The sequence below is a fragment of the Papilio machaon genome, chromosome 26 (assembly GCF_912999745.1).
Source record: "Papilio machaon chromosome 26, ilPapMach1.1, whole genome shotgun sequence".
Classification (NCBI taxonomy): domain Eukaryota; kingdom Metazoa; phylum Arthropoda; class Insecta; order Lepidoptera; family Papilionidae; genus Papilio; species Papilio machaon.
The window spans coordinates 3565600-3588026 of record NC_060011.1 but is presented as its reverse complement, the minus strand read 5'-3'; the positions used below and the strand labels follow the sequence as shown (position 1 = coordinate 3588026).

General features: G+C 35.0%; 2 protein-coding genes across 2 annotated transcripts; both read left to right on the top strand.

Moving 5' to 3' along the window:
- Window positions 1–131: 131 nt before the first annotated feature.
- On the top strand, window positions 132–6977 carry LOC106715240 (G patch domain-containing protein 1 homolog). The gene is made up of 10 exons (XM_014508481.2): window positions 132–324; window positions 436–626; window positions 955–1090; window positions 1807–1988; window positions 2738–2965; window positions 3582–3731; window positions 4334–4481; window positions 4628–5033; window positions 5560–5766; window positions 6042–6977. The coding sequence occupies exons 1-10, from the start codon at window positions 255–257 to the stop codon at window positions 6907–6909; spliced, it is 2586 nt and encodes an 861-aa protein (XP_014363967.2). The 5' UTR covers window positions 132–254; the 3' UTR covers window positions 6910–6977.
- A 1637-nt stretch (window positions 6978–8614) lies between these two features.
- LOC106714763 (PHAF1 protein CG7083) lies at window positions 8615–22149 on the top strand. Its single transcript, XM_045684473.1, has 11 exons — window positions 8615–8797; window positions 15896–15978; window positions 17208–17335; window positions 18073–18232; window positions 18511–18606; window positions 18698–18848; window positions 19528–19733; window positions 20154–20278; window positions 20854–21043; window positions 21522–21617; window positions 21871–22149. The coding sequence occupies exons 1-10, from the start codon at window positions 8734–8736 to the stop codon at window positions 21606–21608; spliced, it is 1290 nt and encodes a 429-aa protein (XP_045540429.1). The 5' UTR covers window positions 8615–8733; the 3' UTR covers window positions 21609–21617; window positions 21871–22149.
- The last annotated feature ends 278 nt before the right edge of the window (window positions 22150–22427 follow it).

The following is a 22427-nucleotide window of genomic DNA, read 5'->3' as shown; positions in this document are numbered from 1 at the left end:
GACTACACCACAGCCAATAATGTATTTAAAAAATCCACTGTATTGTTTTTTTTCTCCATTGAATTTTTAGTCACGCTAGGTAACATACTCTTTGTCAACTCGTATAGTTTGCTCTTTGAAAGCTTGATAACTGACAGAGTAAATGTCAAAAGAAAGAGCCAACTTAGGTTATGTTTATATTTTGTTGCAAAATGTTCAATTTATTTTGAAATCGTTATCCAATTAATCAATAAATTTGAGCTTAAATAGAAATAATGAGCGATTCAGATACAGACGAAGAAAATGTAATTCGTTATGGAACACCGCTTGAGCCATATGAAGAAGGTACGATGTCGCCGATTACTGATTACGCGTGAACATAACTTTTTATTCTGTTTCTGCATATATTGCAAATCTAAGACATAAAAATTAACTTTAAAATATTTGTATTTAAAGATGAAGTGCCAGCAAAAAGAAAGTTTCAAGAGCCAGCGGACCAGTACGCGGTGGATGCTCATGGACGTAGAAGGTTCCATGGTGCATTTACTGGAGGTTTCTCTGCTGGCTATGGGAACACAGTCGGTACCCCAGAAGGATGGGCACCGGCCACTTTCAAAAGTTCACGTTCAGATAAAGCCACAATCTCTGTAAGTATATTTTTTTATTACAGATCAACTATCACCCTCAAGATTTTTTTTTATGATTGATAATTAATGTATCGCTTGACGGAAGTTCCTATTAACCCTACTCTTGAAGAAGCCTAGATTATACTTCATGGAAACTGTGTCACTGGCAACAATGATTTGAATTATTAATTTGAAACTATGAATTGATTGTAGTACATAATCATGTTATAATCAATAAAGAGGATGGGAAATTAGTTCATGTCATCAAGGGCAGATGTATCACTTAAAGAGTTCAGTTGTTAATTAAAAAAAATACATATTTTTAATTCACAAGTAATGAATATTTCAGAGTCAAAGACCAGAAGACTTTATGGATGATGAGGATCGTGATGAATTTGGTATAGCACCGCGCCAGTTGGAAACTCATAGAGAGTTCTCAGGTCAGAAGAGGCAACGGCGTCAGTTTTTTGATGGACCAATCCCAGGTATTTTTGTTAATAAAATATATACTGTTTATCCCATATTGTCTTTTATCTGTTTATATTTATTAAATGCAATGGACCTATTTGTTTAGTTTTTATGCAGATACCTATTTTAAGTACTAGTTACTTAATATTTGGTTAACCATTTTTGGGTTTGTTATCTATTCAATTAAATAAAATTGAAGTGTCTGTGTGTATTATCAAGTAAGAAATAATTTTTCGCGAACCTGATGTATTTGAGTTGCTTATAAAAAATTTGTCCGTATGTCTGTCTGTGTGCAAGTCCGCATTTGTTTTGGATGATCTCCGAAGTTGATGTTGGACCGATTTTGATGGGAACAAAGCTGATGCATTATTTTTTGAATTCCATGCTGACAAAGTCCCAATCAGCTAGTCTTGTTATAATATAAAATTAGTGAAATTCATTACTATTTTACTTTTAAATATGGTTAGTTATTATTCCACAATAAATAATCATTGAGAATTTTATGGATGGATGTTTGTTTTAAGGTATCTCCAGAATGGCTGAATGGATCTCGCTGAAATTTGGCATAGTTATAGTCTAGAAAAACACATAGGCTACTAATTATGATGTTTTTTTTTAACATAACAACTTTATATATATTTTTTTTTATAATTTTGTAAAGGTTTTATATACAATATAAATTATCACAGGCCATTATATCGAGAAATTACCAACTTGCCTTTTAAATTTCCAGGAGAACCAGTATTGGAACAATTGGTCCGTGCAGTACATGACACAGCAGCTGTCAGGATGTTGCGAGCAATGGGCTGGCGTGAAGGTCAGGGTACCGGAGAGAGGCTAGCTAAGGCAGAGAAGAAGCGAGCTAAAGAACAGCATAAGGTGTATGGGTGTTATGTGCCACCGGAAATGAGAAATGTAAGAATCAGACTTGTGATTATAATCTACTAGCTGTTGTCTAAAAAAACGTAATAAGCAGCCTATGTATTCTTCCAGACTATGTTCTAAATCTGTGCCAAATTTCATCAAGGTCTTTTGAGCTGTTCTGGAGATACCTTCAAACAAACATCTATCCATCCATCTAAACTTTCTCATTTCGCGTAATTTTAGTCCACATTCCCTTCTCACCCTTTTCTTATAAGGAAAGGATGGGAAGGTGGAGTAGATTTGACAGAGGAGGGGACGCATAGGAAGAGGATATATCGTCTTTCTGTGCGTCCCCTCCTCTGTCGATTAAAGGTAGGCAATGCATCTGCATTTGCGGATGTTTATAGCGGTCGCTTCGCTGTTTAGGCGGACTCAGTTGACCTCTTGATCGTTTGCCACCTTATGATATAAGTAAGTTAGTACTTAGTAAGATAATTATATTATAAGATAGATATATAATTACAAAAAAATGGATTATTTTCTTGGTCCTTCTTGTGAAGAAAAGTAAGCACTATATTGTTCAAGATTCAAGACTATGATCAATTGGGTTTCAACTATCCATATAATAGCACATTGTATTTTTTAGTAACAAGAATTGGTAAAAAGCCATGGACAACTTTAAAAATTATGATTTCTTAGTATTTTTACTGAATGCACTTTGTACAAAAAAAGAAACTAGTTATGTAGTTGTAAAATAGCTTTCTAATATTTATGTTATTACTAATTACTAACTATTTTAGGAGAATCCCCATCAAGAAGACGAAGATAGTTCGGATTCAGAAATAGATTACGATACACTGTTCGCTCCGGACGATTATGAACCTTATATACTTCAGCGTAAGAACGATCGCTTTGGACTTGGCTATAGTGGATTGAGCAGACATTCAGTTCTTGGTAACTTAGTGGGAGAATATGGAGATGCTGGCACATCTAAAAGTCATCTTACAATGAAAGAAAAAGGAAAGAAGGTTTGTTAGCCGACTTCAAAACGAAGGAGGTTATCTATTTGCCTTTATTTTTTTGGAACGAAGTTCCTTATCGCGCGTTGTGAAAGGGGGTTAGACGGAAAAAATTCTTACGAAAAGTTGTCACGACACTTTTTGCTATAGTATGTACGAATGAGCGCTACTTCACCATGGCAACGACGTGACAATATATAACGAAAATTCATAGAAATAAAATGTACTTCTTGTGAAGACTTAAGTTTTTTATTCATAGAATAAACATTGGTTCCTTCACTAATTAATCGAAAGGAACTTCGTTCCATCCGGGTGTCCCTTGACACCTCTCAAGTTTTTTTTTAATCACGCTCGTAACTTATTAGGCCGATTTACAATTTTTATTTATTAAGAGTACTTTCCTGAGTGTCTACGAACTATCTACCGAACTTTTTATGTAAAATTATTAGCTTTGTACCTTATATCCAAAACCATCCATACAAATCGTAATTTGTTTTTGGATGAACGATATGTTTTTTTTTTTTCACAAAAGTATCGCCTGTCTACAACCGTAAAAGTTACAAACTTATAATATTAACTAATTTTTTTTTAAGTTAAAAAATTTAATACGTGTTTTTTTATACAGGTATCGATACGTGGTCAGGCGTTTGGTGTTGGCGCCTTCGAAGCTGATGACGACGATATCTACGCGACTGAGGACATGTCACACTACGACTTCACATTAGGAGGTCCGGCTAAAGATAAACCTAAGAAAGTCAATGCTAAGACTAATAATGTGAGTAAAACTAAAAAAAAAAAATACAAAAATATATAAACTCGGTTAAATTTTATGTAAGAATAACCGAATGACATCTGGCGTTTGAACAGTTTAGAGTACTTGAGATTAAAAAGAACGGTTAAGTAACAATTTTAGCTCTACTTGTGCTCTAAGTGAAATTTTCACAGCACCCTCTTTTTACCATACCTTTAGGTACCTTTAGGATTAACAAAGTTATGTTTGACTTCATAGTCTCACAGAGAGACATTCGCAGACTGATGACGCCCATTTTAGTCCGCGCCCAGGGCGGTCGCCCAACCGTGTCTTATCCTAACGCCGGCCCTGCACTTATGCGTAGATACTAGTTGAAAATATTTTTTTATATATATTACTAGCTTTTACCCGCGACTACGTCCGCGCGGAATAAAAAATAGAAAACGGGGTACAAATTATCCTATGTCCGTTTCCTGGTTCTAAGCTACCTGCCCACCAATTTTCAGTCAAATCGATTCAGCCGTTCTTGAGTTATAAATAGTGTAACTAACACGACTTTCTTTTATATTTATAGATGATGCTTAAATTGACAAATAAAATTATGTATTTTTTTTATGTTTCAAAAGGTGTTAGATGGATTCGTAAAATCGAGTGTCCCCCTTCCTTCCGTGCCGTCGTACCCTCCCCCTGCGCTGCCGCGGGACTACACGCCCGCCCCCGCCGGCAGTCGCAGGTCCAGGTTCGAACCCATCAAAGAAACTCCCAGAGATCAAGGTATAATGGTTTTCTATTATCGTTTATTTAAGTTAAAAAACAAAAATTATTATCTTATCTAACTAGTGTGAAGTGTCCTGAAATGTATGTTGCGTTTTTGCTTTTTTGTAAATTGCAATTTTTTGCATTCTTTCTATATCTTTTAGGACTAGGTCGTCATGAACTGACAGCGGAAGCAAGGGGTGCTTTATTGGGGGAAACTCCCGTACCAAAGACAACAATCGTACCAGAGACAATACCAGTACAGAGTGATCCGATCGCAAAAATAGTTGGTAGAAATGTCAATTTCGTTTCTAACACGGAAAAGAAAACCGAATTAGATTTTATACCGATTAAAGATTCCGGTAAAGAAATACAAAAGGTTTTTAAACCATTTGTCGGTGATCCGTTGAAACAGGCGAGGTATGAAAGATATTTGAAGAATAAAGATGCTATGGTAGAAAGTGATAGCAATATTGATAGACTATGTGAATGGGAAAGAGACAGAGAGCTGGCCGAGTTCGAACAAGCTGCCAAATTGTACAAACCTTTGACAGGGATTATGGAAGAAAGGTATAATGGCTTTTATTTTGCAAATATAACAAACAAATCTAAAGAATTTTACCTTTATAAGGCTTTAATAATAGACTAATTAATAACTAATATGTTTGTATCATGAATTTAAAAGCAAAAACTCTAGATAAATCCATAGTCAATAAATGACATTATCAGCCAGTGATATGACTGAAGAGCGTCGGTGGCTCAGGGGTTAAGCACTTGACTTGCAATCTGCAGGTCCTGGGTTCGAATCCCGCCATGCACCAATGTGTTTTTCGATTTTCGATTTACATATGTACATTTATCCGACGTTCTTACAATGAAGGAAAACATCGTGATGCTGCACATATCTGAGAAGAAATTCAATGATATGTGTGAAGTCAACCCGCACTTGGCTCTGGTTGACTATGGCCTAGTCACCCCTAACTTAGGGTAGGCTCCGAGCCCCTCAGTGGGGACGTATAGTGAGCTGATGATGATATGACTGAATAAAATTTCTCATTTCTATTGAATTAACTAATATTAATATAATATTTGTTAGATTCACACACGCCGCTGAACCTGACGACGCAGTAAATCCCCTTTGCGCTGTAGCTAAAAGTACAAATAACTATGGTCTGGCAACACCGGAACAAATAGAAGCCGCTAGAATTGGTGCATTCGGTACTATGACACGGAAAGAAACCTCTTGGAGACCGGAATCATTGGTCTGCAAACGGTTTAACGTACCCGAACCTGGTACAACAAGGTAAGAATAAACTACACGAATTACCTTACTATACTAATATAATAAATGCGAATTTTTAGATGGATGGATGGATGTTTGCTAGAAGGTATCTCCAGAACGGCTGAATGGATCTCGATGAAATTTGGCATAGACATAGGATACTAGTTTTTTTTTAATTCGGCTGCGACGAAGTCGCGGGCAGCTAGTAGCAAGCCCTTAACTGTACTGCAGTTTTCCTTCCATAATTAGTTAATTGATCTTCTTTATAGAATTCATATTATTGTCTATTGTTACAGAGACGAGCCCAAAAAAGATGATAAACCAAAAGTATCGTATTCAATATTCTCCTATTTAGAATCCTCTGTACACGACAAAGAAAGCTTTACAAAAGAGCAAACAAAATTCAGCGGCTCGAAATCTCTCAGCATTGATACAGTTACAAAATCAAAACAAGCAATAACAGAGAAAAAAAAAGATAGTATAGAAGAAACTACATCACAAACATCTGTTAATACTGGTTTTAGTAAAAGAATGACAGTTGCAGAATTATTCTTAAAGGAATCAGAAAAAGATCTTAAGAATAATGAACAAAATGTAGTTACAGAAACGATAAATAAATTCGATAAAATGGATTTATACAAATCGATATTCCTAAGTGACAGTGAGAACGAAGATGAAACATTAAAAGAAACAAATACAAAAGATATTAATGACTTCATAGAAAAACCTAAAAACGTCGAAAGAAACACCTCACCGCCTCGTGGTATTTTCGCTAATATAGATTTCGATGAACTTAACTCATGGAAGAGGAACGCAGATGATAAAATAACAGAGACAAAAACTGTCAATGTAACGACACCTACAAACAAAACCATAGATAATGATAAATGTAAAGAACATACTCCAGAAACAAATGAAGATGGCAATGTCTATGGTCCGAAAATACCCGATAATTTGAAAAAACGACTTGAAGATAACAACACAATTGTAAATGATTTTAAGCCTATATATAGAAATAAAGAAGAGAGAAATATAGACTCATCGTCCGAATCGGACTCGTGGGTCGAAGCGAAAGAATTGAAATCAAAGAAGGATAAGAAAAAGAAAAGCAAGAAACACAAGTCAAAGCATAAAAAGTCTAAACACAAGAAAAAGGACAGATAGATGTTAAATTATGTATATTGAGATAATTTATCTTACTAATATTATAAAAGCGAAAGTTGAGATGGATGGATGGATGGAAGTTTGTTAGAAGGTATCTCCGAAACAACTCAACAGATATAGAACAGTCTGGAAGAACACATATGCTACTTAAGATTTTTTGTAAACCGCGCGGACGGAGTCGCGGGCGACAGCTAGTACTTTATGAATCAATAAGACTTAGAGTACTTCAACTGATTAGCCCTGGGAAGTGTAAAACTACGACAGTTTATTATAATATTTCTTTTTAAACACAATATTTATGTTATGGTTACTAAACTATAAAATGCAACACTTTCCTATGTTTCCTTCATCATTAATGGATGTTTATGGCAATGGTTATTAAACATTAAGCCGAAAATTCGCTAGACCTTTTACCGTCAATATATGGAATAAAAAATATACACTAACAAAAACATTTTATTTCGATTTCATACAAAATTAAAACGCTGATATTAGTTTAGTTTTTTTTGACGAATTTTAGTCACATTTAATTAGAAGCAGAGCCTATTATAGTAACTAGATTTTTTACACAAAAATTGCTCTATAACAGTGAAATCAGATGAAATATAAATTAAAATAACGAACGATAACTGGGTCATCCAGAGTTTAATCAAAACAATACGTTTCATAACGTGCTTGTTATTATGCTTGCGCTAAACTCTACGCATGATTTTAAATATGATCGCATAAACAGCTCTTACACAATAGTTACGTTATATGTCGAAAGTGTGGGCGTTGAGATCGTACGAAGGTTAAATTAAAATTAATGGCGGGAAACGTACCGATATATCAGCAACAGCGTCATTGAAAATATACAATAAAGTTTATGTACCTATCTTCATTATATTTAATTACTGTAGAAAGTATAATTCTTGTTGGACTGTAATACAATAATCCTTTGTTTTATAAAGTAGACCAGCAGTCTGACAGAGATTCATGATTCAGATGGAACAAAACAAAAACACAATCAGTCATTGTGTTTGTAAACATTGCAAAAATTAATTGTTATACATTGCTTTTTTTACTTCGCTTCTTACATTTATATCCGTTCAATACATGCAATGAACCTATAAATTATAAATACGAACGGCAATGAAAATATCTCAAAGTTGTCTACTCTATTCTACTAGATAAGGACACAAATATACATTAAATGTATGAGAAAGAAAGATGTCGAAATTACAAATGAAAGAGAAAACAGATCTATAATTAGGGTGAGTGAAAGAGAGAGGGAACAAAACAGTTCACACAACATTAAAATTTATCTTCATTTTGGTACGCATGCGTCATTACGCTATTACAGGGCTGTATTAAGCGAATTGAAACAAAAACAAGAAAATTACAACTGTATTTCAGACAAAACTTATTACATGGAATAGCAAGTTTTTTTATGTAATAATAGTGTCACAACTTATTAATAATTTTTTTGGATTCTAAATTTGATTCAATTGGTTATCCAAACCTTGATTATTATTTGTTACACTAATATGAAGAAAAAATAGAGAACAAACGATACCTATTTAAAGAGTAACTTTGGACAACTTAGAAAAGGTTTTGCAAATACTTATTAGTTCTATAATTTGTCGTAAAATTCAACCTTGAATACTACCCTGATAAAATACAATCAGCTGTTTGTAATGACAGTTCCTCTGACAAATACAAAATGGTTGAAAACTAAAGTTGGCAAACAAAGAAAGGCAGCGTAATAACGCATTTAAACGTTAAAATTAAGTTTTCTGAAGTGAAAGTTAGTTAGTTTAGTGCTTATTAAGTGTTTTGTGTACGATGTTGGATTTAGAAATCGTTCCGGAGCGATCCCTGGGTTGCGATACCTGGGAATTCGTACTTGGTGAGTTCTCTTATGTTTATTACATTACGTCAATTATTTGCGTTGTATTTTCAAAGGGAAGCATCTTACGCAATGTTCATATATTAGGGTAAATTGTAGTAGTATTTATATCATCAAATATCTTTCTCAAACAATGTTTTAGCAACATTGATTTTTTTTCGCAAAGTGTCATGAGTCTTTGTTTCGTCTGTGCCTTGAATGTTTATTTTTTTTATTGCTACACTTGACCGTGAAATCGCTAAGGTTGCCTTGTTTTTACGTTTTTCCACAACATTTTGTAGTTTAGCCTGTTTTGAACTCTTTCCTGTCCTTATTTCACATTATTTCATTACTTAAACAATATAAATTAATATTTCCTTGAAAATTGATTGATATTTTAATGTAATTAATTATAAAAAATTTATAAGATAATTTTAGTGAAATCATTAATTTAAATAAGTTGTTAATAATCTATTATGAGTAATAAATACACACATCAAAAAAGTCTAAGCAACACATACTATTTCAAGTTATTAATCAATTATTTTATCATTTTTTACCAAGTAGGTAATACTTATGTAAACTTTTTTGATCTATAGGACATACTGGCTGGTTGTGAAAAAAAAAATCCAGTATCATTTGTTTTTTTTTTCACAAATTCAAAAGCGAATGCATTTGTTCGAATTTTACAGCGTTTTCTTTGTTTGTTAAAATTTAGTATTCGGTATCAATTTTTAAGATTCAAACAATAATTAAAAAAGATTTGAACAAATTTGAATTTTGAGACATTTTTTACGTTATGGAGCGACGTCATTTGAACGCAGATGAAATGCAGAGAGCTGTAGGGATGTTGCAAGCAGGAAGAACTCAATCTCAGGTATCTCGGTATTTTGGTATCAACAGAAGCGTTATTTGCCGTGTTCATCAGCGTTAAACTAACACGGGAGATCCTGCTGAGCAGCACCCAGGTCGAGGAAGGTGTACAACAACACGGCAAGATCGATACATACAACTGACTGAAAGACGCCAGCCGATGTTAACCGCCCGGGAGATAGGTTTAAGGCTACAAAATTCAAGTAGTGTTGTTGTTAGCTGCCAAACTGTGTGAAATCGATTGCATGATTGCATGGCCTACAAGCACGACGGCCAATTAGGTGCCTACCGATACGTCACGGGAATCGCGCTCGTCGAAATGGATGGTTTAGGGAACACATTATATGGACCCGGAAACAATGGGATAAAATTTTATTTTGCGATGAGTCTCGATTTGGGTTCTAGTCTGATACTAGAAGGGTAAGAGTGTACCGTTGTCCTGGAAATACTGAAAGACTGAGGTGGCTTCAGGAAGTGGATCCATACAACGACTTAACAGTTACGGTATGGGCGGGTATTATGAAGAACCGACGAACAGAGCTCGTTTTTGTAAATGGTAACATGAACGCTGTAAATTACGTTGAGGATGTTCTAAGACCTTATGTCCGTCCATTCGCACAAGCGCTTGGCTTCGATTTCACCTTGATGCATGACAATGCGCGTTCGCATACAGCTTTGCACACACGGGAGTACTTGGCAAGGGAAAACTTCCTGGTATTGCCTTGGCCTGCACAATCGCCAGACCTCAACCCCATCGAGCATGCACGGGACATGCTCCAGAGACGTGTTTTAAATGACTTGGATGGAGTGACAACAACCCAACAACTGATGGACTTACTAAAATTTCATTGGGAGCAATTACCGTAGGATCACATTAACAGTCTCATCGATTCTATGAATAATCAGTGCCAGCAAGTTCTCCATAACAGAGAATACCACACTTTGTATTAATTTATGCAATTTTTGTACAACCATTAAATTTTACTTTAAGTTTAGTTGATTAGGGCACCTTACTTTGTACTACGTACAAACATTCCTAACTCGTATTTATTGGTAATTAAGATTATTAAAAGTAAATAAAAAAAAACAATTGTTGTTTAATATCAAAAAAGCATTAATAAATAATAAAAGTACGAAAATACTAAGGATTTAATCCGAAAACACATTGTAAAATTGAAATTTATATGTGTTGCTTAGACTTTTTTGATGTGTATATTTAAGATTTATGTAGTTGTTTTTCTCAATCTCATGAATTTTAAAGCTCAGGTCATTGATCTGTTATCACAGATTGAGGTCATTTAGAGAACAAATTTTTATTTTAAACTCTTTGTATGAAACTATTTTGATCTTATTAAGAAATATCTGTTTTTTGTTATTAATCTGATGCAATAGTCTTATTATATTATAAATGTGAATGTTGAGATGGATGGATGTTGAGTTGCAATGGATCTTGATGATCCTGATGTAGAAAATAGTCAGTAAGAGTACATAGACTACTCATTAAGTTTTTTTTTTAATTTTGCATTTTGCACAGAGTTATGGGTGACAGTTAGTTATAAAGTTACATTAATATATATTATTTTTAACAAAATATGTACTTAACAAAAGTTTCTAACTATGAGTTTTTACTGCTTGAATTTCAATGCATATTTAAAAAATCAAGATAACAATTTTATTTTATCACCTTCTAAAAGGCAGGTCATGCATCTGCAGTACCTCTGGTATTGTGCATGTCCAGGGGTGTTGATGATCACCTCCTTGTTCCCGCTGCTCATTTGTCCCCTTCTAAATATAAAATTGTTTTTCTGACAGTAGAAATATGTGGTAAATGGTTATCAATATACATAACATTCGTTTAAAAAAAAAACAAGTACCCATTGCATCATATGAGATAACATATTTATCTTTTGAATTTATTTCAATTACAATGTTTTTATCAATTGTTATCAGTCATTAGAATTCATAAAGATAGAGTAGGAAGCATTAGATTTAATAATTATTTAATATTATTAATATAATTAATGGGAATGTTTGGATGGATGGATGTTTGTTAGAAGGTATCATCTCAAGAACGACTACATGGATCTGGCTGAAATTTGGCATAGATGTAGAACATAGTTTGGAGTAACATGTAGGATACTAATAAACTTTATTCTGCGTGGAATTGCGGGCGACAGCTAGTTAACAATAAACATCGACCCATATAATGAAAAGAGTTACATCTTTTACAAAATGTATTTAGAAATATAACCTATTTCATTGCATGGAATTATAAAGGAAAATTAAATATAGAAATTTTTTTTGTATGCAGATTTAAATCACCCATCAATGTTTTAATTAAAACAATTAAGTTGGTTTATTTTTAACATTGCATTGTTTTGTTTTAATGTAGGAAAGACTTTATTTTTTAAATGAAACAAAGACTATGTGGTCATTAAACCGGTGTATTGTTTATATTCAGTACACAGATATAATGTACAGATAAAATGACAGCAGTTGGTTCACTGTGAATCCTGAATGTAAACTGCAGTTAAAGTATTAAATTTAGTTCAGACTAGTGATTGAATATTGAACAGAAAAAGTTGTAGTGTTTATTACCAATGGGATTTTTTTTCCATTGGGCCGATCAAGTCCGTAGAGTTAAAATGTGTGTATAATTCCCCATAATATAATATCATATATAATCCCCATAAATATAATCACGGCAGGGAAATTTCAATGAAAATTAAAATTAGAGAAACAACTTTCCCTTTCCTTTAAAATACTGTCAAATTTTTTATTTCGCTTTCTCAAGGCCTATTCAACTTTTTTTTATTAAAGATAGCTGATGCAATTTGTGAGATTTTTTTTTTAAATATTAAGTAAATATGTTTATTAATTTTAATACTGTTTAAAAATATATTCATACTACCTGTCGGCCGCGACTCCGTCCGCGCGGAATTAAAAAAAAAACTTAATAAGTAGCCTATGTGTTCTACCAGACTATATTCTACATCTGTGTCAAATTTCATCAACATCTGGAGATATCTTCAAACAAACATCCATCCATCTAAACATTCGCATTTATAATATTAGTAAGATTTATAAATTTAACGTTTTAGTTTGTTTACAACAACGTAACAAACGATAGTGCGTGTTATATCGTAAATGGCGTAACGCCTAAACTTTATCAGCTCAAAACAAGCTATAAAATAAAAATATTATTTACAATGATATCGGTGACTAGCGCGTGACATTGAAGTGTTGTTTTGCAAACCATACAACGTACGTTTTTGTCTTTTTCGGTGGATGCGATTTAATCTTACTAATATTATAAATGCTAATTTTTAGATGGATGGATGTTTGTTATTCCAAAACTGCTAAACGGATCTCACAGAAATTTGGCATAGATGTAGAATATAGTGTGAAAAAACACATAGGTTACTTAGTAAGTTTAACTAGGAATATTATAAATGCGTATGTTTAGGTGGATGGATGGATGTTTGTTTTGAGATAACTTCAGAACGGCGAAACGGATCTTAATGATATTTTGTGCAGATGTAGAACACAGTCTGGAACAGCATATAGGCTACCTATGATCTCGAAATATTTATACGGTTCCCGTGAGGTACTTTTATCATGATAACGTTTTTGAATTGCAATTTTTTATGCTGACTTCAAAAACACAAAAGGGTAATGTTTTCCGCGTGCATATTATACAGTTAAAGTTATTTTTTATCGCAAATAGCCTGACCGTTTTTAATATTCGTATCCAGGAATAAATCGCTTTCATTGTTTATTTTTTAATTGGTAATTAATTTAAATAAATGAATTAACTGTTACTCTGTTAAAATATAAATGTTGAAAAATATTATTAACACTCCAGTGTGAACTCACCTTTATTGTCTCGTTCACCTTTCGTTAGTCTATAAAGCAGAATCAGAAATAGCTAGTGTTATTTCTGTTGATGAACTTTAATAAATTCACTGCAAAAAGATGACTGCACGAAGCCTTTGTATTTTAAGTTTGTAGGTACTGATATTTTCGTATTCCAATAAAGTCAATTTTAAAAGACTAAAGTTGTATTGTGACTCAAATGGATGTTTCAAGTTGGGCCGTATCTATAGAATCGATCAGCGCAATGGGAAAAAAATTCCCATAGGGCTTTTGATCGGTGGGTCGATCGGCCCAACGGGAAAACTTTAAGAAAGCTTGCTTACTATGTTTGATATGTCTGTCGAGAATATCTTATTGTGTAATCTTTTCAACAAACATATCAGAACTTACACTTCGGGAACACGCTCCTATCCTTTGGCTTTTGTTTACGGGAACACAACCGTTCGTTCTATAGACTATTAGGAGGCACTATTATTTATTAGTTTTCCTATACCTATAGTAAGATCATTGTAATTTCAGCTGATTGCGTTTTGCCTGACGCTTTTCGATTAGTTTGGAATTCTCATATTTCACAAAATTACCCATCGTGAAAGGTCTTGGCTCGAAGCCATCGCTTAGACATGTCGAAAAGAAACTAAAAGTTAATTAAAAATGTAAGTCGCTGATTCGAATAGTGGTGAATGAAATATTAAACTGCAATTCGTTGCGTTCGTCGAAAATACAGTTAAAATGTATAGATATCTTACTAATACATATTATAAATGCGAATGTTTAGATGGATGGATGTAGGGTTGCCAGGTCGCCAAACCTACTAGCCGGACAGACCAGCCAGTTTGGCCGGACATTTGGGTAGAAAGGTCGGACACTTTATATTATTTAGGATTTTGTCTGAGTATTAATAGATACACTCTCGTTTGGGAAATATAAAAAGCCTAACAAAAGCTGGAAAACCGTTTTTTTGGCTGGACACGCAATCAATAACCTATGTTCGGCTTTATCCGGACGCCTGGCAACGCTAGATGGATGGATGTTTGTTTGAACCTATCTCCTGAACGGTTGCATGGATGTCAATGAAATCTGACATAGAGGTAGAGCAAAGTTTTGAAGAACAGATAGGCTACTTATTAAGTGTTTTCAATTCCGCGTGGACGGAGACGCAGGCGACAGCTAGTTTATACTATATTCTAATGGTTTGAGATAAATGCACAATATGTAGTTTTAAAAAAAAATTCGGCTTAAGCCGCAAAGAAGTTATTTTTGTGATGACAAATAATAGAAGTGGTCTAATATTGCTGCATTAACGGTATATTTATATTGGAATGCAGCCAGCATAGTGTCGTGGCTTAATTAATTTTTCGTGTAACCGAGCAAGGTAATTGGCCCTGAGAGGGATATTTCGACTGTAGTCACGCCCTGTTCATCAGGCTAATGGGGTAAAAAAACATGCTAACATTTGCCAATTTATAAACTAAATTGACAATCGGTTAACAGGGTAAGTAACCGTGGGTTTCCACTGATAAAGCGACTTTAGGAAAATCCAATGTTATCTCTATTTTTTAGCCGACTTCAAAAAGAAGGAGGTTATCAATTCGACTGAATTTTTTTTTTTTATGTGTGTTACCGCGAATCTTTAACAGAATGAAAAGGATCTAAATTTTTTAATACTTGTGTTTTTATTTGTGGATACCCAGTGAAAATTTGTAGTTTGAGATTGTGGCATTGGTTGGCGCCAGTCGATGATTTTTAATAAATATTGATGTGTGATTGTATGGATGACGTTTTTAATATTCCGTTTGCGCGCGTAACCTTTTTTACAGCTCTATGCTAAGTATCAATGGTAAGTGAACAAAACTTTGTATGGAGATCACGTATTACAGTGTATCTTTGTTACTATGGAACTACATATAGTCTTCAATAAAGATCGTTTTCATAGATTTTTTTCGTAACATGCACGTATTCTTTTAACATTGTATTTAACATGAGTATTTTTTGTTCTCTTCTTCTTCTTCTTGTGCCTCTTCACTATTGGAGGTTGGCCGTCAGCTTAGCGAAATTCTTCCTATCTTGCGCCAAGCGAAACAGGTCTTCAACGCTGGCAATGTTGGTCCACTCCCTGATGTTCCTCAGCCACGACTTCTTCCTACGTCCAACGCGTCTCTTTCCTGCGATTTTGCCCATCATAATGAGTTGGAGAAGATGGTATTTCTCGTGTCGTAAAACGTGACCGAGGTAGGCGACCTTTCTCTGTTTGATGGTTTGCAACAGTTCGCGATTCTTGCCGACACACTGGAGTACCCGCACGTTGGAAACTTTCTGTATTCAGCTAATACGTAACATTCTACGTACGTAACATTCTATTTTTTGTTACAGGGATGCATTTCTCTCAATCGGTTGCCATCATACAGAGTCAAGTGGGTACAATAAGAGGCGTGCAAGTTTTATATAGTGACCAGGTAAATATGTTACTTCATCATCATCAGCTCACTATACGTCCCCACCGAGGGGCTCGGAGCCTACCCCAATTTAGAGGTGACTAGACCATAGGACTAGGCCAAGTGCGGATTGGTTGACGTCACACATATCATTGAATTTCTTCTCAGATATGTGCAGGTTGAATTACGTTGTTTTTCCTTCATCGTAAGAACGTCGGATAAGTGTACATATGTAAATCTAAAATCGAAAAACTCATTGGTATATGGCGGTATTCGAACCTACAGAGTGCATGTCAAGTGCTTAACCCTTGAGCCACCGACGCTCTAATATAATATTTTACTTACTAATATTTAAAATCCGAAATGTATGTATGTATACTGAAAGAATCTGGATGAAATTCGAACAGGGACAGATTACAGTCTGGAGTAGCTCATAGTAATTTTTTATTTTAATTTCACACAGACCAAGTCAATCGTTTCCATTGTCGCGTAGTTTAATTCTACACGTGTATAAATAAAAATCACGTATTCGCATGATGGCGCGCTTTTGTTATGGTGCATTCCATTTGACAGCTGTTTTTAAACGGTAAGTTTCCACTGAAACACCAGGACGACATATTACCAACTCTGTTTTGTGATGGTGATATGTTTTTGTACGGGTGTACACACAATGGAAACTTACAGTAATACCATATAGTGTACAAATGTCAACGACGCAACGCAGGTGTATTTGTAATTTGTCTTACACTTAACATGTGGTATGTACAAGGTCTCGTGAAACGAATACGTGCAGATTAGAATTATTTTTTTATTGACTTAGAAGTATTGAAGGATATTAAGGAATATTGTACATGAGTTCTTCAGACTATGTTTTTTTATGTTTAGGGAGTAGACGTATGCCAAAAATGTAAAAGTATTATCACAGTTGAATATAATTTACTTAAAATTCGGTAATGCTTTGCCATATAAATAATTTGCGTCGTTATTTTAGCTATCGAACGAACGGACGAAAAGAGTTATATTTCTTCAGATCTCATAAGAAATGTAACTCTATTCCTACGTTAAAAGAATTACACTTGATAAGGAGTACTTTAAGTATGTAGAAGGATAAACCGGTAGGGGTAGGCCTAGCATGATATGGATGGATTGGAAAGGTGACATGATCAAGAAGGGAGTGACGACTGAGATGACGGAAGATAGTTTATTGATTAATTTAAAAAAATATTGTAATTGTTTTCCTTTTGTTTCAGAATCCATTATCAGTAGACTTAGTAATAAATATGCCGCAGGACGGTATCCGGTTAATATTCGACCCGGTCGCTCAGCGCCTCAAGATTATAGAAATATACAATATGAAATTAGTTAAGCTTAGGTATAGGTAAGTACTTAATAATAATATATTATTTTTCTAATTGAAATAAAATAATTGTATACTTTTTTCGCCAGTAGCCATAGCAGTTTATTCATTTTAATAATAAGTTAAAATTCTACCAATCCGATAATAATAATGAAGTAACAGCCCGAGCCGAGGCTCCTGAGGGAGCCCTCGAGCCTAGTTACTCTTAAACGAGGTTTAGGCTAAGCGCCATCTGCGCCCGGCCACCTCAAGCCCGGTGAAACTATAAATGCCTCCTCAAGGCAAACAGTGACTTCTCAGTCGCAAAAAAAATAAAATTTTGTCTAATATCAAACAATACAAAGACATATCATGTCAGTCAATTGTAATAATATTGCATTGTTATTTTGCCACAATACAGTGCAAGGTATATCAATAATGCTTCGACCTAATGACATTATAATGTTCGCGCGTTTATTTCCCGCGCGCGCCAATCTCTCAGGGACAAGGCAAATTACTAGGGTATATTTAGCACATTAACTGTTGTTGGAAAATGATAATTTATTATTAGAGCATGTTTTATTGAGCGATAGATTATGATTTTACGATTGGGTACAACTATATTTGTTTTTGTAATATCCATTCTAGTTGTACGGTTAATTCATTTTTTAAATTACTGAACTTATAGATAATGTCTGCAAACTTTACATTTTATAGCTATAACCTCTTTAAATTGAAATTAAGCTTTATTGAATATGAAAATAAAATTGTATTTTCAGTGGCATGTGCTTCAATTCTCCGGAGATCACGCCGTCTATAGAGCAGGTGGAGCACTGCTTTGGCGCTACTCACCCCGGTCTCTACGATTCGCAGCGGCATCTCTTCGCACTCAACTTTAGAGGACTTTCATTCTATTTCCCTGTTGATAGTAAATTTGAGGTATGTAGGCTCATTTGGTTGACAGTGACATGTATTGCCGTCTCTGTCATTCTCTTTGACAAAACCGAGACAATATGTGTACGTTTTACGAGTATCATCCGATGAAAGACTAGGATCTCATAAAATAGAGTAGAAGTATTTAAATTGTATAACTTGAATAAATCTTTGAGGTAAAGAATGCTGTAGCTGAAGTCGCAATTTGCAGCTGAATAGCTGAAATTGTAATTTAAACTGTTGTAAACTATGTATTAATTAAAATATGTTATTTACTATTTCAGCCCGGTTACGCGCACGGCTTGGGCTCCCTACAATTCCCTAACGGCGGCTCTCCTGTCGTCTCGCGGACTACGATCTACTATGGATCACAACATCAGGTAAAGAATAGTATTTTTATAGATATAATTTTTGTTGAAATAATGGGTTCTTTTAGTATTCTCCATTGTCATATTAATTTTTTTTTTACAGTTGAGCAGTAGTAATAGCAGTGGGCGGTGCGCGGCGCCGTTGCCCGAGTTGCCGCTGTCGTGTTACAGGCAGCAGCTGCACCTGCGCCGCTGCGACGTACTGCGCTCGCCCACCGCCACACTCGCGCTCCGACTACACATGTACACTGAAGGTAAACAATACTACTGAACAAGTTATGTACGCCTGGTACTTTAAACTAAGTCACAGTTGTTGGATACGCCCATTTATCTATTTACTACTAATAATGCGTTCTAGTGGAATTTATGACCGCCTGGTACTTTGACATTCAAAACTAACGATGATGATGGACTTGATCATCATCACGCTTGGTCTTAGGAGGTGACCTGGCATTAGTTAGTTACACAAGACTTAATGAAAGCACTGAAGTGTTATGAAATAAGGTTGTGTTACCATTAACACATACAGAATACATAGTTACTACATAACGCGTGTACTACATAATTGTTTTTATGTGTAATCTTTTATAATAAACTAGCTGTCCGCGCGGAATAAAAAAAACTTAATAAGTAGTCTATGTGTTCTTCCAGACCTTCAAACAAACATCCATCCATATAAACTTTATCATCTATTTATCTATATATATATAAAAGAAAGTCGTGTTAGTTACTCTATTTATAACTCAAGAACGGCTGAATCGATTTGACTGAAAATTTGTGGGCAGGTAGCTTAGAACCAGGAAACGGACATAGGATAATTTTTACCCCGTTTTCAATGTTTTATTCCGCGCGGACGGAGTCGCGGGTAAAAGCTAGTTTATAATATTAGTAAGCTTGACTTTTACTATTTAGTAGCGTGCTTGTTGTATCCAGGTTGTTCGCGGTCAGGTGAGGGCACGCAGTCAATCCGGCGCGTGGTGCGTTTCGGTGACAGTTGCCAGGCGGTGTCTCGTGCACTGGCGGCGCCCGCACGTCTCTACTACAAGGCGGACGATAAGATGCGCATACACCGGCCCACCGCACGTCGCCGCCCACCTCCAGCTTCTGATTACTTCTTTAACTATTTCACCTTGGGATTGGTCAGTTAAATCACTTACTGTAACTTTCTCGTACGTTTAAAGCATATTGTTATCTCAGTTTTGTCACTTATTTTAAGTTTTATGTAAATACTAGCTGTCGCCCGCGACCTTGTCCGCGCGGCATTATAAAAAAAAATTATAAGTAGCCAAAGTGTTCTTCCCGATTATGATCTACATCTATGTCAAATTTCATCGATATACTTTGAGCCGTTCTGGAGATACCTTCAAATAAACATTCATCCATCTAAACATTCGCAAATAATATTATTGTGATTAGCTGTCTCCCGTGACCTCTTCTGTGATAAAAAATTTAGCACTCTGCGATACTATTGAATTAAAACAAATAAAATAAGGTTTAGGTTAAATTTGAGTTATTACAAAACGCTTCGTAGCTCCACATCAGGTTAATTATGTTTTCAGGACGTATTGTTCGATGCGCGTACGCACCGCGTCAAGAAGTTTGTGTTGCACACCAACTACCCGGGACATTACAACTTCAACATGTACCACCGCTGCGAGTTTGAGCTCACCGTACAACCGGACAAGTTTGTATTCATTCTGTATCAATTGACCTAAGAAATTAAGTTTTTTTATTGTTAAACTGTGATAAATAAGAAAGATATGCCAAGACTTCGCGAAATAAAAGTTCTTAAACTTGTGTCTCGCGTGCCGGAGGAATAATTTTAGTGCCGTTTCCCTTGCCCTTTCTCACCTTTTTCATATCAAAAAAGGATGGAAAGGACAAATGATTTGATAGAGGGGGGGGGGGGCATATGCAAAATATCTTACTGTGCTTCCCTTCCTCTGCCGATTAAAAGTAGGCAACGCATGCTGTCTATGGGCAGCGGTCGCTTCGCTATTTTGCCGAATTTAGGTCTCGCTTTTGCCATCTCATGACATAAAAATTAATTTTAAAAGGAATTATAAATAGTTTTCATAAGTATAGGCGGCTCTTAACTTAACGTGAGTCGCTGCGTAGAACACAATGTTAGAAGTAGCGGGATGCGGGGGGGGGGCACTGCGCAGCGCGCACATTACCTTGAGCCTCAAAGATAATAAAAAAATATTATAGTATTAATGAAAAATACTTTTTACTAGAAATATTATTATTTTTGTGTAGAAGTGAGTCGAACACGTTGGTGGAAAGCCGTGGCGCGGTTACAATCACGGCGTACAGCAAGTGGGAGACGGTGTCTCGCGCGCTGCGCGTCTGCGAACGCCCCGTCGTGCTCAACCGAGCCTCCTCTACCAACACCACGAACCCATTCGGTTCTACATTCTGTTACGGATACCAGGATATCATATTCGAGGTGAGTTAGCATTCAAATTTCCCAACGTCTCTTTCAGTTTCCCCGTATGCTTAAGCAGTTGCTAGCAAGACTTCTTAAAAATATCAAATCCACTGACTCCTTCGGATTCACTGTTCCTTCTTCGGCTTCACTGTTCCTTCTTCGGCTACCAGGACATCATATTCGAGGCGATGCTGCCAACAGAATACTATTTTACTTCAACTCAATATCACGCCTCTACGAGTCCACCTTCTGCTTTTATTACCAGGATATCATAATATTCAAGATGTTATTGTTTTAAAAAAAGCAGTAAAAAGTATTTTTGAGCCAAATTTCAATAAGATGTCTTGAACAAGTCAATATGTGCATCAACACATCCCACAGGAATCAGGATCCAAGATGCAACCAATATGGAGATATCTTCTAACAAACATCCATCCATCCAAATTTTCGGATTTATAATATTAGTAAGATAATAAAACTTTGTATTTATTTGCAGGTGATGTCAAACAACTACATCGCGTCGATAACTCTGTACCAGCCGGAGGGCACTCGGCCTCACTATGCGGTCAACTCTATCGCGTGACATAGCCAGGTATATTAAACATTTTTATATTCGTGTTTATTTGCAAAAAAAAATAGAGTAATTGGAACTGTTAAGCCTAAATTTTCACAGATAATAAATAGTGTGGTGTCATTTGAGTCATGATATTAGTTAGAAGTTTTATGATAATTTCTAAATATAAGCCAACTGATCTTAGGTAGAGTAAGGTAGGTTGATCTGTAGTTTGTTTGCAAAATTTTTGTTCATAGATTGGTGTGAGCTATAATTTTTTTTTGTTTATCAGGCTTCGCCAAGCAAAGGGAAGTACACGTCTTGAATGCTGTGTTGTCAGTACCAACAAAAACCTCCACTAGTGTGTCAACACCGGTTCGGCAATATGTCACTCGAAATTATTTTTTTTATTCTGGCAATATGACTCTTACATATCTTACAAAGCACCTAAGAGGAAGCAGTATTTAAATAAAAAAAAATGTGATAAAAACTGTGCAAAAAAACTCTGAAAAATCTTACATAAGTGAATGACAGATCTCAAGATGGTGTGTTAAATAGGTTATATTTAACTTCTTAGCAATATACGGTTAAAAAATAATTTAATAATCCTATACTAAGTTGAAATATTTTTTTTTTAGTAACATGACGAGTGGGTATGATCTTTTTAGTGATATATAGTCAAATGTGTTCTTTTTAAGTCTTACATTTGTAATATGACGAAAAAAAATGTTTTAAAATTTATAAGATTAATCATGGTAACTAGAAATAGACTGCGCTGTAAATATATTTGAAAATTTAAAGACGAAAAAAAAAAATGTAATCAAAAAATTGATGTATTTTTTCTAAAAT

Excerpts from the sequence above, each read along its gene's own strand:
- LOC106715240 (XM_014508481.2), top strand. The coding sequence starts at position 255 with ATGAGCGATTCAGATACAGACGAAGAAAATGTAATTCGTTATGGAACA. Across the intron at positions 2,966-3,581 it reads TGAAAGAAAAAGGAAAGAAG|GTATCGATACGTGGTCAGGC; the intron begins GTTTGTTAGCCG and ends TTTTTTATACAG. Across the intron at positions 5,767-6,041 it reads CCCGAACCTGGTACAACAAG|AGACGAGCCCAAAAAAGATG; the intron begins GTAAGAATAAAC and ends CTATTGTTACAG.
- LOC106714763 (XM_045684473.1), top strand. The coding sequence starts at position 8,734 with ATGTTGGATTTAGAAATCGTTCCGGAGCGATCCCTGGGTTGCGATACC. Across the intron at positions 8,798-15,895 it reads TACCTGGGAATTCGTACTTG|GGATGCATTTCTCTCAATCG; the intron begins GTGAGTTCTCTT and ends TTTTTGTTACAG. Across the intron at positions 18,607-18,697 it reads ACTATGGATCACAACATCAG|TTGAGCAGTAGTAATAGCAG; the intron begins GTAAAGAATAGT and ends TTTTTTTTACAG.